This window comes from Gavialis gangeticus, unplaced genomic scaffold (assembly GCF_001723915.1).
Source record: "Gavialis gangeticus isolate Ggan-Ray unplaced genomic scaffold, GavGan_comp1, whole genome shotgun sequence".
Lineage (NCBI taxonomy): Eukaryota > Metazoa > Chordata > Crocodylia > Gavialidae > Gavialis > Gavialis gangeticus.
In genome coordinates this window covers 16,721,014-16,733,852 of record NW_017729029.1, presented here as the reverse complement: position 1 = coordinate 16,733,852, position 12,839 = coordinate 16,721,014, and the positions used below count along the sequence as shown (strand labels likewise).

The 12,839-nt window shown below is 52.8% G+C and overlaps 1 protein-coding gene across 2 annotated transcripts in view; it reads left to right on the top strand.

Moving 5' to 3' along the window:
- CSTF2 (cleavage stimulation factor subunit 2) overlaps positions 1-11,160 on the top strand; it is a 24,465-nt gene extending 13,305 nt beyond the window's left edge. Inside the window, exons 9-15 of one of the 2 annotated variants that reach the window (XM_019521353.1) lie at positions 5,172-5,231; positions 5,958-6,099; positions 6,460-6,611; positions 7,172-7,419; positions 9,262-9,387; positions 9,790-9,915; positions 10,902-11,160. In XM_019521353.1, coding sequence (XP_019376898.1) covers positions 5,172-5,231; positions 5,958-6,099; positions 6,460-6,611; positions 7,172-7,419; positions 9,262-9,387; positions 9,790-9,912 — 851 coding nt within the window. In that variant the 3' untranslated portion in view covers positions 9,913-9,915; positions 10,902-11,160. The remainder of the gene's footprint in view (positions 1-5,171; positions 5,232-5,957; positions 6,100-6,459; positions 6,612-7,171; positions 7,420-9,261; positions 9,388-9,789; positions 9,916-10,901) is intronic. The other variant, XM_019521354.1, reaches the window with a different exon arrangement.
- Positions 11,161-12,839: the final 1,679 nt, after the last annotated feature.

The following is a 12,839-nucleotide window of genomic DNA, read 5'->3' as shown; positions in this document are numbered from 1 at the left end:
CTCAGGCTGTATGCTGAAAGGGAATTTACAAACCACTTTTCACAGATGACCCTATGAACTTCACTTCATCAACCTCCTGGATACAGAAACTCATGGACTCAATGTAGACATTGGATTTATGACACGCTATAACCTGCCTGACATCTGACTCCCCAGGTACCTTTCCACTTTTACCTGCTACATCTTCCTCACCCCCTGACACCTCAATTTACATTTTAATGACTGGCTTTCTTGCCTGCATTGCATGCCAGCCTCTGACTGCTTCACTATTCATTTCATCCAGGAAGAGCAGGGGGCCTTCCCAATGCAGGTGAGATCCCAGCTCGCCTATGTGTTTCTGGGCCAACCGCCTGCCCCTTTTTTTCCTGCCATGCCTTGATGAAAAACCGTTTCAGATGTTATCCAGGTGGGAGGCTGCCCATTTAGGCCCCTGGTATCTAGGGTAACATCTATTCCACAGCTCCATACCTTCCCTAACACAGCGGCCCATGCCTCACTGATGGCATCCCAGGCAGTTAAGCTGAGCTCACCTGGAGCCTCACAACTCCATTGCAACCAGCAAGCCTCAGGCCTCTCAAAGATCTTACAGGTTTGGGCTTTCCCTAGGCAGGACTGTGCGTGCATGTGGTGGCTGGAGGTTATAAGGTGCCTCCTACCTGCCTTTCACCACGGAGGTTTGCAGTCCTGGCATTTCTTGGGGGCTGCCACGCTACCAGCAATCCCACCAGGCCTCCTGACCTTGGCAGGGTGCAGTTGAAGGTCATGCTCAGGACCTGGGGCCCATAGCCCCAGCCCAAGTTTGTCCTGGCACGGGAGCTCAGCAGGGAAATGTTCTTCCCCTGCTGGCTGGTGATACAGTGAGTACCACCTCCAGTTTTGAGAGCAGGGCATTACATGGTTTAAAAAAAAAATTAGAAAGGAAATAGGTGCGGAGTGAGTGAGGACGGTGGGAACCCCAGCAGCAAGAAGTTCACTTTGAGGAACACCAGCTGCTCCACCAAACCAAGATCGAAGGAGGTGCTGTGAGGTGTCATAACATCGCCAGCAATGCTGAACACCCTCTTAGTCGGAACACTGGTCGATGTACAGGACAGGTGTTCCCGGGCAACCATAGCCAGATCCTGCCACGTCTGACTGCGGCTTGCCCAGTAGGCCAAGGGGTCACAGAGCAGCGGTTCCATGTCCTCAGTGAGATGGGTAGCTGCCGAGGCCTTGGCACTACCTGCCTAATACTGGGGTCTGGTGCCTCAACCCCAACATGGAAGCCATGGCATTGGCCCACATTGGCAGCACCTGTGGTGGAGGAGACTGACTGGTGGATGGAGTGCTGGCACGGGGCAATGGTTCCCCCTTTTCCACAACCCCCCACCTCTGCCTCCCTCACCCTGTTCACCAGCACCTCTGTCCAGTGATCCAGGGTTTTGCTGGCACACGCACTCCCCTTCACCCTTGGGTCGCATATGGCTGCCAGCATGTGAACCATGCTGGACCACAACAGATCTAGATGTTTCTTGATGCCCTCCTTCAGCCACTTCATCAGTGCCTGCACCTTGCCCCAGCCAGGAACACTGATCCCCTGGAACTTCTCCATTTGGTTCTGAAGTTCCCCCACTACAGGGATCACCTGGCTAAGGAGGGCATCACAGAGCACTGAGGCTCTCAGTGGCCTCATGAAATGGCTTGAGGACCACCAAGATCTGCGAGATGGTATCCCACTCTGTTTTGTTAAGGGGGCCGCTGGTCCCAGTCTCCCCGAGCAAGGCCATCCATGGATAGCCTTCTGTTGCTCGACCAGCCTTTTGAGCATCAGGTGTGTGGTGTTCCACTGAGTCTCCACATCCTGCATGATTTTGTGCTGTGGGATGCTCAGCTCTGCCTGTTTATCCCACAGCATTTTGCTCCCCTTGATGCCCTGGTGGAAGTAGCCTGCCACCTTCCTGTGTTTTGAAATAAGCTGGCTGGTTGTGATGCTGCCCTCACTGGCAGCTGTCCAAGGAGTCTGTGACTATAAGGTGGAACTTGTGTGCCATGCAGCACATGCCAACAAAGTTGGCATCGCAGACCACCTTGACCATATTGGCCCCGTTGTCACTGATGTGAACCCACGGGTAAACTCGCCCTGCCCAACGAGCCACCCCTGCACCATGCGGTTAATGGCCACCATGATCTCTGTTGCCATGTGGGACTCATCCATCACCTCTGCTTGAAGGGGAGAGACCACCGATGGCCTGACTGATCGCACCAGTGCCCTGTGAGGGAGAGGCACGTATGATCTCCACCCAGGCTGCTCCAGATGTCCAAGGTGAAGTGGAACACCACCTGCAGACCTGCCTTGTGCATCTCCTCCCTCAAGCACTCCCTGCATGCCTCATACAGGAAGGGCACCACCATCCTGCTGAAGGTGGTGCGTGAGGGCATGCAGTATGATGGGGCAATAAGCTGCCTGAACCCTGGCCGCTCAACTAAGGAGATGGGCTGGTCATCCAGAGCAAGCATCTCCCCAGTGTCTGGGTGACCTCACTCGCCTTGGGAACACCCGCCCACCTTTATCCCTGCCTTTCCCCCACTGGTCCAGGGTGGCCTGCCTCTGCTTCTGGGGTACAGGGGCTTTGGAGTGAGAGGGGAACTTCCCTTTGGGCATGCTCTCACTGGTGCCAGGCTGAGGAGGAGCAAGGGCAAGGGGGTGGTGCCTCCTGATGTGCATTAGCATCCCTAATGTGGTGTGGAAGTGTTTTTTCTCTTTGCCCTGGCTGATCTTGCATTGGCAGTGCAGGCAGATAGCATATTTGGGATCATCTGCCACCTCACAATGATCCCACACTACACTACCCCCTCGCTTCTGGGGTGTGGGTGCAGATCCTGCCTTATCCCCCTTCTCAGCAGGCAGAGGCACAGCAACAGGAGAAGCTAACTCAGCTGAGCCACTTGCCTCCACAATCTCAACCTCCTCCAAAGTGCCTTCCAGAGAAGGAGAGCTAGCTCTAGAGAAACTTTGAGGGGTGTGGAGCCATATACTCAGATTCTCCCTCCTTTCCCAGAATTTCCCTGGCTATGGCACTGAGCTCCCCTAGTTCCAGATCCTCCTTTGGCACTGGGAGGCTCACGCTGGGAACTGAAATTGCAGTGGAGGATACTTTCATGCTGGTGCTTATCATGTTGATGGTGTTGGGAGTTGTTATTATTGCTGGTGTTAGTGGAGGTGGGGCAGTTGTAGAGATTGATCCCACCTCCTTGCTGTCACTAGCAGCAGAAGCCTCATGGCTGCTAGAGAAGAGGGTGCCTCTAAGTTTGGGGGGGTTAGGGGCAGGGAACTTGCAGCTCTCCTCCCACCCCCTCTAGTCCCTCTTGCTCCCCTGCCAGAACACCTGGCACCTGCCTTTCCAGCATACTTCATAATGTTTGCTGTGCTGGAAAATGTGTGTGTGTAATATATCTTCTCTGTGCAATATATCTTCTGTCTGCTTACTATATCTTCTGTGCCTTTACTATATCTTCTTCTGTCTGTTTACTATATCTTCTATCTGTAATATATTGGAAAGATGTATCCAATCCTTTCCAAAAAGAGAGACTAGCAAAAGATTGACTAAGAAGCCAATCGCTGCAGCCAGCCAGTACCTTTCACACACTGTTGCTTCCTGACAGACCACTCACAAAAGGCAGAAAAAGGCTTCACACAGAGCCTTGTATGCTGTTTCTCTGTCCCTCCCCCAGAGCACTGGGATTGGAAGGGACCTCAGAGACAGATTGCAAACACTGACCAGCTACAGATGTCAGTATCCAAGCAGTCTGTCGTCTGTGTCCTGTCCTTCCCGCTGCCCCCTCCCCGAGTTTCTGTTTCCCCACAAGCCCACCTCTCAGACATCCAAAAAGTTTCAGATGGTTTTGGAGATGTTTTGGAGCCTTCCATTTAATTTCAGATTTAGTGTTTCGGGCATTGAAACGGGCTGAAATGGCTGCCAAGATTTCGCACAGCCCTATTTTCTGGTACTTGGTAGTTACAGGTGGCTGGGGAATGCTGGGTACTGCAATGGTGCTAAATCAGCTTCTTGCCTGCTATATTATTATTGAATTTTCTGTGTTTTCTTTAGTTTGTCCAGCAGGGGGAGTGGTAGCTTTTCTTTTGCACAAGATAGTCAAGTGTGTTGACTAGTAGAGGGCATCTCTGTGGGAAATGTGTAGGGCCCTCTTGCCATATGGCCACGGCCGTATCCTGGCCCTGGATTAAGGCTCAGTGCAATTAGTCCATTAAAGCATCAGTATCCCATTAGCAAATGGACCTGGTGTGCCATATCCAAGAGATCCTCACTCTTTCAGATTGTATGCAGGCCATGAGGAAGGTAATCCCCTCCTTGGCCTATGTCTTGCTCCTTTTATCAGAAGTGTGATACTTCCTTTTTGAAGTCGCACAGTTTCACATACCTAAAAAGCTGCTCAATCTGAGAGACTTTTTCTGATTTCACATTTGGGTCTTCCTTCATGAGCTGTGACACTGCTCAGGGCTTTGCCAAATAGCAGCCATGGAGCCACTTTACCATTCCCCTGCCATCTTTCGGATTTGAAATAGCAGCAAGGCAGCTGGTGCAGAATTTTGTTAATTTCTGCTGCTTCTTGTGGAGGTTCTGAGCTGGGGAACTGGAGCAGTCTCACTGCATGCTTGGGTAAGCAGTATCATATCCAGCTCACATCACGCCAGCTCTAGCTCAAAAAGTGGTTTTGCAGCTGCAAGAACTAAAAAAAAAAGTCTGTATTTTAAGTGAAATAATAAATGCAGCAAAATAGGTTTAGGTTCCTGCCACATGCACAGGAACCAGCACAAGCTTTCTCCTGGGCAGCAGTTTGTAGGGGACTGGGCTCTTCAAGCCTTGTGGAAGATTCCATACAGAGCCAAAATTGATCTTGGATGTTTCAGTCCAGCTATGTTCCTGGAAGAATGACAAAACCAGGCCTGTAGGATTTATAGTGCCTTTTTAAAGTCTGTGACCCAATTCCGTGGGAGTCTGTTATGCATAATGAGCTCATGCCAGCCAGAGAAATGAAGCTGTGCTGGCACTTGGGGCTGTGGTGGGCCTGGGGTCTAGGCAGTTCCATCTGTGGATCTCCCAGTGTATGCGAGTGAGTGCACACTCTATTTATGTGTCTACTCTTTTCCCTCTTTTCCTGATGCTTGCCAGGGAACCTGCAGCTCTCGCCCGTGGGACCTGCCAGGCCTGCCTCTATCGAGCGTGTTCAAGGTATCCATAGCAACTGTCAGCTCCCTCTGCTTGTGGGGCTCAGTGTGGGCTGCATGGATTTTTGGCAGCCTTTCGTGTAGAATTTAGCACTTGGGTTATCTTTACCTGGGGCCATGGCCAGATCTCTGAGCACTTCAGCAACCATCTGTCAAACACAGGACTGCCCCTTGGTGTCAGGAGGAGAGAATAGAGATGTTCTCTGCAGATGGACCTTCCATCGCTGGGAAGGAAGGTAACCAATGTGACTGGTGAAATGGGATGGAAGGAGATGACTATGCATCAGCCCAGCCATTTGAACTCAGATGCAGGGTCAGTAGGGTGTCGCTTGCTGTTTTGGCTTCACAGACACAGGGTGGCAAGGCTCACACTTTTGACTTTCAGGGTGCATGTCCAGACTTTAGAAGGCTGCTGTAGTCTTAATTCTCAGCTTCCTTCAGCCAGCTAAGATGGTAACTGTAGGGGAAAGGAGGGGTTAAAATTAGCCCTGAAGTGACCAGCTTCTGTGATCTGCTGTGTTATCTGTGGGAAAAGTTCTTCCCAGCTTGCTCTGCTTCAGTTCTAGCCCCATCGTGGACAGTAGCATGGACCATGACACACCCATTTCTGGCTGTCAGCCTGTCTGAGCTCCAGGGAGCATTGAGGGGGTTTCTGTTGCATGTTAGCCCAAAAGGGCAGCAGGATACTGCTGTGATGGTTCTCATGAACTGTTGTTTATTTCCCTGGCAGTGCCCATGCCAGATCCAAGGGCCCCTATGCAGCGTGGACCATTGCCTGCTAGTGGCCCACCACCCCGAGGGCTTCTGGGAGATGCTCCAAATGACCCACGAGGAGGGACCTTGCTCTCAGTCACTGGAGAAGTGGAGCCCAGGTGAAGTGGGGAGGAGAGGGATCTTTCCAGTCTGATACTACAACTCTTCTGCCCCTGGCATGGCCTCTTGCTGAAGTCAGGGTGGTGTGAGCAATGGGAAAGTGGCAGTGCCTCCAGGTGAACCACCAGGCTACATTGGCTGGTTAGAACAATAAGTTCTGGTGATCCATAGACAGCTGCGTGTTAGAAGCCAACTCCCCTGGGAGGTTGCTAATAGTAGTAGCCTTTTAAATTGGCCACAAGTTGGAAATATCAGCACCCATCCCTATGAGCCAGACACATTCCTTTCAGTGCATGTGGTTTATGAAAATTCAGTCCTGTATTTGATATGCCCTCTCACTTTTGCTTTGCTCTCCCCAGAGGTTACCTTGGGCCACCCCACCAGGGGCCACCTATGCACCACATGCCTGGCCATGACAACCGTGGTCCGCCTCATGAGATGAGGGGAGGACCAATGGGTGAACCCAGACCACTGATGGGAGAACCTCGGGGGCCACTGATGGATGCTCGAGGTGAGAGGGCCATGGATTTAGGTGTAAAATGATAGAGAAGTTGTAGACCTGGGAAAGGGCCAAGAGATGACCCGGTTAGGCTGGAATCAGGAAAAACTTTCTGATTGAGGGTAACGAAGCACTGGCACAGACTGCCCTAACCTGGTTCTGGTGTCTTCATCATGCAAGTCTTTAAGAGTAGGTTAAACAGACACTTGGCTGGGTTGGTTTATTCAGGGACAGTCCTGCCTTGAGAAGGGACCTGGACTTGATGTGACCTCCTGAGGTCCCTTACCTGCCTGCTTTGCCATAACTCTTTGGCAAATGTAAGAGAAACATGGGGAGGCGGTTGAACAGTACTGTGAATCACAGGGTTAAGGTACGCAAGGTCAGAAGAAGTTGGGGACAGTTATGCAGGGCAAGAGGAGGAAGAGTCCCTCACATTGACCCTGACCTTTCTCAGGTTTTGCCAGCCTGTACTCTGGAGAAGGCTTGGCTCTGTAATGCCAGCGTGTACCCCAGTTTTCCCAGAGTGGACACCTCTTTCAGCAGTCTGCTTGGATCTTGTTTGTTCTTTGTAGGTGGAAGAGATCCCCGGGGCATGGAGCCCAGGGGCATGGAACCTCGGGGAATGGAGCCCAGGGGCATGGATGCAAGAGGGATGGAGCCTCGAGTCATGGAGGCCAGGGGCATGGAGGCCAGAGGCATGGAGCCCAGAGCGATGGAACCCAGGGGCCCTGGCCCCAATCCAAGGGGCCCAATGCCTGGTGGCATTCAAGGCCCTGGACCACTGAACATGGGAGCGAATGTCCCACAGGGGCCTAGACAGGTACTCACTAATTCTCCAGATAATGATAAATGCATGGTGCCAGGCTCTGATTGAAGCTGGTTGTTTGATAGCTGACATCCCACCTGCACTGCTAACCAGTGAACACCTGGGAATGGATGATATTCCCCCACCAATAATGGAGCCTAGGTCAGCACCAGCCCTGCCAGCTACACTGGGCTGTTACCAGCATGGTCTTGATCCCTGGAGGCTGCAACAGCCTGGGACTGCTGACCCACACCATGGCTATAATGTGTAAAACCATCACGTCTCCCCTAACTGGGCTTGTGTCAGGATAACAGGCTTGGAAACAGGGAGGAGGCCAGGTGACAATCCTCTGTTGCACTGAACCTTACATCTTCCTGGTACTTACACTCCCCGCTGCCAGGCTTGATCCCCATGCAGAAAGGCTTGTAAGAACATGAGGGGGCTTGGTATCCCTTTTGTTTATCAAACTCTGCACCTGCTGTGATTCCAGAACTGTCCTCACCTGAGGGAGCTACAGGTTAAGCCAGCTCAATATAGTAGGGAGTAGCGCCACAGGGCAGCAGCCTGGCGCGCTCATGATTTTCAGGTTCTAGGCCAGGGTTGAGCAAAATGCAGTCTGCTGGCTGGATCCAGCCCACCAAAGGGTTTTGTCCATCCTGTGGGTGGTAGCCTGGGCACGCATGGGTCTGGTCCTGCCACCTGCAGGCAGACAGCAGGGCTGGGGTGGCGTGATGCCTGGACTCACTTCCCAGCAGCCCCAAAGGCACCAGCTCCTGGCTGCTGCCGCCAGTCTTTACCATCGCTGGATAGAGCAGGTGGCTGGGTTCCCCGTAGAGATCGGCCCAGGACCCACATGTGGCAGACAGGGAGCGGTGTCTGGAGTGGGACAGGTTGGTGGGACCAGGATCACAGTGTAGTGACAGCGCCGGACCCAGGCCCAGGATAGAGCCATGGTTTGCTTCCCACACATTCATGCAACAGGTGCTGGTTCTGCAGGCAGAGACATGCAGGGAGCAGATCGTAGTTCTGCCCTGGGCCCCATCTATGACCCCAGCCCCGCCTGCCTATCCTACTCCAGAATGCTGCTCCCCACCTGCCCGTGGCCCCATCCCATCTGCCTGGCTATGTGTCCTGCCCTTGCGAGTCCTGGCTGGTCTTCAGGGATACCCTGGGATTGCTCAGCAACGACAGCACAGGGCCAGGGCCCAGGGCAGAGTGGCAGTCCACTCCCCGCGTGCCCCTGCCTGCAGAACTGGCACCTGTTGCAGGGATATGCGGGGGAGCAGATTGCAGCTCTGCCCTGGGCCCCGGCCCTGCGATCCCAGCTCCACCTGTCTTGCTCTCAGATGCTGTTCCCCATCCACCTGACTGTTCAGGGCAGAACCATTTAGGGAGTTCTGGTGAGCTGTTGGGGGTGGGGGGTGGTGCTTACCTGGTCCCCGAGAGCTCACCAAAACTCCCTAAGTGGCCCTTCAGCCCAAATAATTGCCCACCCCTGTCCTAGGCCATTCACTGCTGCAACAGAAAATGTCTCAGGGACCTTAAGCCTCACCTGCCCTTCTCTTCACAGCCCCATGATGAGGTAGAGTCATATCTCATAATACAGCACAGAACCAGAAACCCAGAGAGCCCAAGGCCTTGCCTAGTCCTGCAGCCTTTGTTCCCAGGGCTGACATGTCCCAGCATCTACAGAGTTTGTTCGTCGGGGTACTCGGTCCTAGCTTGGGTACTTCAATCAGTCTTTTTCTTGTTACCTACTTTTTCCTTACAGATGCATAATTCTTTATTTACATAGCCAACCGCAGGCTCTCTTTGTACAGCAGGGAAGACCATCCTATCCCATCTCTGTCCCCACAGGTTCCCAACATGCCAGGGGCAGGCATGCAAGGTGGAGGCCTGCCAGGGGCAGGGGTTCAAGGAGCGGGTCAACCAGGAGGCTTTAGCCCTGGGCAAAACCAAGTCACCCCTCAAGATCATGAGAAGGTGAGTATGTGAAATGGAAAGGGGCTGGGGCTGCTGGCAGGAAATGCCTCTGCAATGCAAATAAAACCCTGTGTACCCTCTTCCCCTGGTGCTGCAGTGCAAAATCCCCAGTGCAAGAGTTTCTGGGTTGGTGCCAACTCATAATGGGGACTTAATTATCCTGCTGCTTTTCAGGAGAAAGCCAGGAGCCTGTGAAGTTTTTTCTGTGGTCAGTGGGCCAGTCCTTTTAGTACAAAGCAAATTGTGCTTCTTCCGCTTCCTGTTATCCATGTGCCTTTGTACTGTCCCCCCCTCCCTGCCCCTGCAGGGACCTGCTGTCTCTTCTCTCCTCTTTGGTGCTCCTCCTTTCTGGGCAATTGCTGCTGCAGGTGCTGTGATTGTTCCTCCCATCTTTACCCACAGGCTGCCCTGATCATGCAAGTCCTCCAGTTGACTGCAGACCAGATTGCCATGCTGCCCCCAGAGCAAAGGCAGAGCATCCTTATTCTAAAAGAGCAGATCCAGAAATCCACTGGGGCACCGTGACAGGTGAGTTTGAGGGGAAACTGCAGCACTGTGAGGAACAGGTTGAATGAACAAAGGAGCTGGCAAGGTGTGGTAGACAGAATGAAGGAGAATGGGTTAGCTGGAGTGGATGCTTCATAGACCCAGTAGTATTAGGGGAGCATAGCTTCTTTCCCTGGTGCATCTCCAGTGGTGTCTGTTCCACATGGGTACAAGCTGAGGCAGTTTCATCCAGCACTTGCATTAACACAGCCCTGACCTTGCAGCTTCCTCAGTAAACCTGCCTGTTTCCTCCACAAGCAAGAGTAAGTCAGGGCATGGCCTCACGTTGCCTCTGGTGTGGACTCCCTGTGTGGCCTGGGCATGGCTCATACCTTAGCCTTCCCTTGCATAAACCCTAGTGCTAGTTGCTTGCCCCTGTGATCACTCAATAAATCCTAGCAGTATGTCATGGAGTCAGAAGGTGCTGCCCATGCTGTATGTGCTGTCTCTCATGTAGCCCCTAGTGCTCACCTGCCTCAGCTTCCCTAGGGAAGTTGCCCTTGCTTTGGCCACAACAGTTCTGGGGATTGGGCACCTGTTGGTCTGGCTCAGGAAGGTTTTTATAGGCCTTTCTCCAATGAGGGGGAAAGAAAAGCAGCTCAGTACTTACCCAGTGGCCCCAACTCGGGAGGCTCCCAGTGCTCCTGCAGCTGTTGGGCAGGAGACCCATGTGGTGTGTCCTGTCCTGTAGTGTTTTGTGGGAGGTTACAGTGCCAGAGGGCAGTGAAAGAGCAGGTCATGCTACCATAGTTCTCTGGAGAATCCCACATGACATGGGTGGTGTCAGGGTTTGGTGCAGTGGGCTCCTGTGAGCAGGGCCCTTCTGAGGCACCTTGTATCCCTGCTTTTGTTGTGTGGCTCAGGTGTACCTGGGAGGGGTGTTGATGATGCTGTTCTTGTCCAGTTCCTGCTGGCCTCTCTTGTCCTTTCCTCAGACCAAGATTTCACTCCCTCCGTTATTCTTGCAGGGTTTGTAAGGCGCACAGTGGCTGGCTTCAGAACCTCTGGGACAAAGAAGGCAATCCATGTGGCAGCTTCCCCATCACTGTCTGACCTGGCACTGGATGGTAGAGGGGCTCCCCCTTCTCCCTGCCTTACGTAACCCCCCTCACCCCCCCATGTTCATTTGTGGTTTCTATGTATATTTTACAGTGTTTAAAATAAACTGGGAGGGGAGATTTGAGTACATGGTGTAACAAAGCAAGGGGCTCCTTTTTATGCAAAGAATGAAGGCAGGCCTGCCAAAATAGCTGCTGCATGAACCAGTAAGCCATTAAGGGGTTAGAACTGGAGTAAACAGCTATCCAAAGCATTCCACCACAGAGAGAGACACACATGGTCAATTAGTTAACTGCTGGAAGGGGTTACAGCTGGGACTAGTGAGGCCTGCAGCCCAGGTGTTAATAGGGGTGAGCTGGAAAGTGCGTTAGAGGGGGAGGACAACACCTGGGAAGGCAGGCTGCCACAGGACTTTTATTTCCCCTCCCACAAAAAGATGGTGACTGAGAGAGAGTAACACTGGACAAAGCTTCAGAGAAAAGGTGGGGTGGGGAGAAGTAGCTTGTTTCCTAGCCCAGAGGCTGCCAGAGCAAGGCTACCAGGGTTAAAGGGACAGTGTACCGTTTTTTCCCCTTTTTGTGGATGTTCTAAGAAGTCTCACTTAAAGAGACGTTTGAGGGAGGCATGTGAGATCTGAGCTGGTCCAAACAATGGACAAGCTGCTGGAGCTGGAGAAGGTGGTAACCCTGAGCAAGGGCACCTATAGCAAGAGAAAGGGAGAGAGAGGAAAGGCAGAAAAGGAGCAGGGAGCCCAGTCTTGGAGGGGAAAGATTTGCAGCCCCCTGGGGGTGGTACCCAGAGCCCTGGAGGGTGGGGGCATGAGATTTCAGCTCCAAGAGGGCTGGACAGGAAACTCAAGGGGGTGAATCCAGGGCAGGAGACAGCCATATGGGGCAGAAACAGGACTGGGCTAGGGAACCCATTGCACAAGAGGAAGGATTGGGACCTGGGACCCCAGCAGCCCAAGTGGATAGAGACCAGATAAAATCAAGAAGTTGGTGAGGCCAAATACTAGACTGTTGATAAAAACTGATAGGTTCAAAACTGTTTAGTTCATGACATCTGCAAGGCATGAGTGTGGCTGTAGGAGCAAAAGGGCCACAAATTTAGCCCTTAAGGTTCATAGGGCACAAGAGAGCACCTAGGCTCTCTCAACTTCTGAGGGCAGCCTCCCTCCATCATGTTTTACAACAAGACATAGAAGGAAAGAAACCAGGTTGGGACCTTGGGAGGTGAGGGCAAGAGCCAGCCAGGATCGGTGACTGCTAGGGAGCATTACAGCAACCACAGGTGCCTCACGTGTAGTGGCAACATGTGGGGGGTGCACAGGGTTGCATGTGGACCCTGAGAGTGCCGGCTGGGGAGTGGGGGTGCCAGAGAAGTGATTGCCACAGTCACCCCACAGCCAATTGCACCGACTGGGGGAGGGAGAAGGGAGTTCCCCCACAGCCGATTGTACCAACCCGGAAGTGCCACTGGGGGGACAAATGCTGCCCTGACTCAGGAGGTACCAGTCACCCATCCTTACATGTTACCCCATGGGCTCTGAGACTGCCTCAGATAACACCTATAGAACTGGAAAAGCTCCATGGGGCTCTCAGTCTGATGTGTTCAGCAAGTTCTGTCGTCTTTGGCAGCCTGTTGTGGCTCTAGGGTTGATCATCGCTTGTTTCACTTCCTGCAAGTCACTGAGCCTGTTTTAGCCACAATCTATGAACCATTGATGAAGGTGCTAAACAGTGTGGAGGGAGGAGATGGTCCCCGAGGACAGTCTGCTGCTGTTTTCTGAGCCCAGGGGCAATTTTGTCATTACTGGCTACATTTGCTAGGAGAAACTCAGGAAAGCA